General features: G+C 38.8%; 1 protein-coding gene across 1 annotated transcript; it reads right to left on the bottom strand.

Moving 5' to 3' along the window:
* Positions 1 to 209: 209 nt before the first annotated feature.
* Positions 210 to 2,444, bottom strand: LOC125597081. The gene is made up of 2 exons (XM_048771960.1): positions 1,372 to 2,444; positions 210 to 1,271 (listed from the first exon to the last, which is right to left on the bottom strand). Exons 1-2 carry the CDS (start codon positions 2,281 to 2,283, stop codon positions 1,191 to 1,193), a joined length of 993 nt encoding a protein of 330 aa, XP_048627917.1. The 5' UTR covers positions 2,284 to 2,444; the 3' UTR covers positions 210 to 1,190.
* Positions 2,445 to 3,403: the final 959 nt, after the last annotated feature.

A 3,403-nucleotide genomic window follows, 5' to 3' on the forward strand; every position in this document is an offset into this window, starting at 1 on the left:
GTCAAGCTTGAATGAGTCGATTGTCGCCACAAAGGGTTGCGGAAATATCCCTTTGATAAGACCAGAAGCCTGCGCCTATGTGAATCCACACAAAGACAGAGACCTACACTTGTATCCTAGAATGAATCCACAAACTAAGGAGACAAGCAAACGGACAAGAAATCTAAAGGAATCCACCTAAAGACTAATTGAACAAAACAAAGACAAACTTTGTAAACTGAATAATACTTTATTAATTTCGTGCAAGGGTGATTTACAAATGAGACTTAGCTCTGTTTAAATAGAAAAGAACACAAATGCCTAAAAGAATAACTTGGAAAGAAATAATAAGTGAAAAACTAGCCGTTGGACTTAGTTGGTGCAGAATCTGTCCATGTATGGAAGTTGTCTTCTCTCCTTGTATCTTGTGAGTTTGGGCAGAAATAAATGCATCCGTGGGATCTCCTTTGATGTCTGGATAGTCTCTAAGTCGTGCCTGAACAGAAGGGGAAAGAGCCGTTGGTCTTTAATAACTCCAAGTGTGAATGCATCCATGTAAGGTAAGTTGACAAATAAGGGATTCATCTTGATCATGTGGCTGCTGGTGCATGGTAGAAACTCTCCCACTGCTCTTAGATGTAATGAATAATCTCCTGGTTTCCACACGTGAGTTTGAGTTGCACACTCCTTAAGCAAAGAATTACTTTCCTTAATTAGAACCAATTCGGATGCAGTGTAGATAGTCTGACTTGTAACTGGCATATCTCCTAAACCATTACTCTTTTTGGTATGAAACCAATTCGCTGCGTGCTCTGGTTGAGTTGAGAATCTATAGAAACTGGTTTCACGGTTAAATTCCTTATGGTTGCAAAGATATCCTTCTTTGAGTGCACCTATGTCGCTGCTGGCTCCAATGTAGCTTGTATGGTTGATCTCATGAGTTGGTGGTCCAGCTACTGACTTTAGGTCCTCATCATTCCCTCCCTCTTCAAAAGGTTTTGTCCTCAAAACCAATTTACCTGCACCAAGATAGAGCAAGTTAGGTTTCATTCTAATTTGGGAGGCTAGGGTCTTACCTTGGTATATGCACGGTTTTGTGATGCATTGTCCATCTGGTGGTTCTTCTTTGATCAGTAGGGAAGCTATGCCCCCTTTCCATGGTCGGTCTATGATTTCCCTTGGAAGGATCGTGGTCTCCTTTTCGAAATCTCCTATTTCACAATTGGTTTCTCCATTGACCACTGCTTGGGTGTAAGGTTGTGAGTTTGGTTCTGGATGCTTCTCCATTGTACCTATATCTGAATCATCACTTATGGGCAAGAGCAAGTGTTTCATACTTGAAGTGGACGATTCAAAAATATAATATTGAGTAAGATTTAGAGCTTCACTTACCTGGTTATCTTGCATTGATTCAGCTTTGGTATTTACTACCTCTAAAGCTTGATCAGCTGGTGTAGAGGTCTCTAGGGTAGATTGCTCATTATTCTCTTGTTGTTTAGCTTCTGTACGTGTCTCCTCATTACCTAGACCTTCATCAACATTCTGGACAGAGTGCAAGTGCATCATACCAGTGTTTTGATAAGTAAGATTATTCACTTTAAGTTCAGAAATCACCTTATCAAGTGTTGGACTTGATTGCGCAGCAAGGTTGGGCTCTTGTTCCTTGATTTCTATGTTAGTACCTGAAATACTTTCAACCTTTTGGGCGCTAGACAAGTGTGTTAAGACAGTCATGGAATTACTAGAAACAGAAGTAGATCTAGCTTTAATCAAGTTGATAAGATCATCAATATGTTTATCCATTCTAGAAAAGGAATCATCAATTCTAGTATCGGAATCACTTACCTCCAAGTTTGTTTCTTTTGCTTCAGATACTACTGACTTCACAACTCGTTTTGTGGGACACTCCTTTGCTAGATGGCCCTTGCCTTGACACCTATAACAAATAACCTCAGATGGTTTTAAAGAGTTAGAGTGCTCACCTTGGTTTCGTTTGACTTGAGGTGGATGCACTGGCCTTGAACTTTGTCTTTGGGAAACAACTTCTCTCTGAACTGTGGGTTGCAAGACTTGGTGCTTTATTAATCTCCTTGTGGACACCTTCTGAATGTATTTTGCCTTCTTCACAAACTCACTATACATGAGCATCTTAACCTCTTTCCAAGTAAAAGCCGGATCATTGAAATAGATCCTATCAGCATCTAGCTGACTCCACCAATTGTATGCCTCTCCGGTTAAGGTATCCTTCGCATAAGTTAGCTTTAGCTTCTCTGGAATTCTCCAAGCTATAAACCATTGCTCCATGTCGTCCTCCCACCTTAGATATGCACTTGGTCCTTGCTTATGACCAGAAAAATGTATAGATGGTGCAGCCAAGCGATTCTGATAAAACTGATCTCCATTGTAGTTCCATGGCGTGCTGTGAGCATGTCTTGATAGACTCCCATGATAAGACCAAAAAATGATACAAGCCTAAGCTAACAAAGGCTAGATCACAAGGCAACAAGAGTTGTCAAGCTTGAATGGGTCGATTGTCGCCACAAAGGGTTGCGGAAATATCCCTTTGATAAGACCTTGATGGTGCAGCCACGGTGGTCTTTTCTCTTCTAGGACACGCTTGAGAATAATATTTCCCTTCAGAACTATCCTCATAGATGAGTTGGGATTTGGGACCATAGCAAGTTGAATACTGGTCCATTGATTCTGGTTCCACCTCTGGGTATTCTTGTTCATCGTTTGGGACATACTCTGGAACAGAGTCTGCGCACCAATGACCTTCAGTGTGGTCATCTCCATCGTCCCAACAATCCTGGTCAGCTTCTTCTCCCCAATCTACCTCAGACGTGTTGTATTCTTCAGCCTCTTCTTCTGAGTAATCCTCCATTGGCGTCTTCTCTATCTTTTCTCAGAGTTTGCCTTGCACAAACAGAAGAAAAAGGAATTAAGTCGTGGCTTAGCAAAAGAAAGGAGAGAAGAATAAGAAAGAACAAAAAAAAATGGAAACTTAGTATCTCCTTGTTTTTATTTTATTTATTTATTTATTTTTTTTGGAAAATTAAAACAAAAGAAAAAGAATTCACTTTTTTTTTTGTTTTTTTTAATGGAAACACGAAATATATAAAACTAAGACAATGAAATTAACTTTTTATTCTGGTTTTATAATTTTTAGAATTTAAAAGAAGCAAGAAACAAAATTGACCTTTTTTTTTTTATAGTAAGTGAATAAACCGAAATGGAAACTAAGGAAACAACTAATGCAAACACGATTTCTTTTGGATTTTCAAATTTATATGAATCAAAGAAAGTAAATGGTCATCTTTGTCGTGCCTCCCTGGTTTTAACACCAAGAACAAGCAAATGCAAAAATGGACAGAAATTGCAAACAATTTTTATGGTTTTTTATATGATTTTATAAATGAAACAA

The sequence above is a fragment of the Brassica napus genome, unplaced genomic scaffold (genome assembly GCF_020379485.1).
Source record: "Brassica napus cultivar Da-Ae unplaced genomic scaffold, Da-Ae ScsIHWf_1371;HRSCAF=1948, whole genome shotgun sequence".
NCBI classification, from domain to species: Eukaryota; Viridiplantae; Streptophyta; class Magnoliopsida; order Brassicales; family Brassicaceae; genus Brassica; species Brassica napus.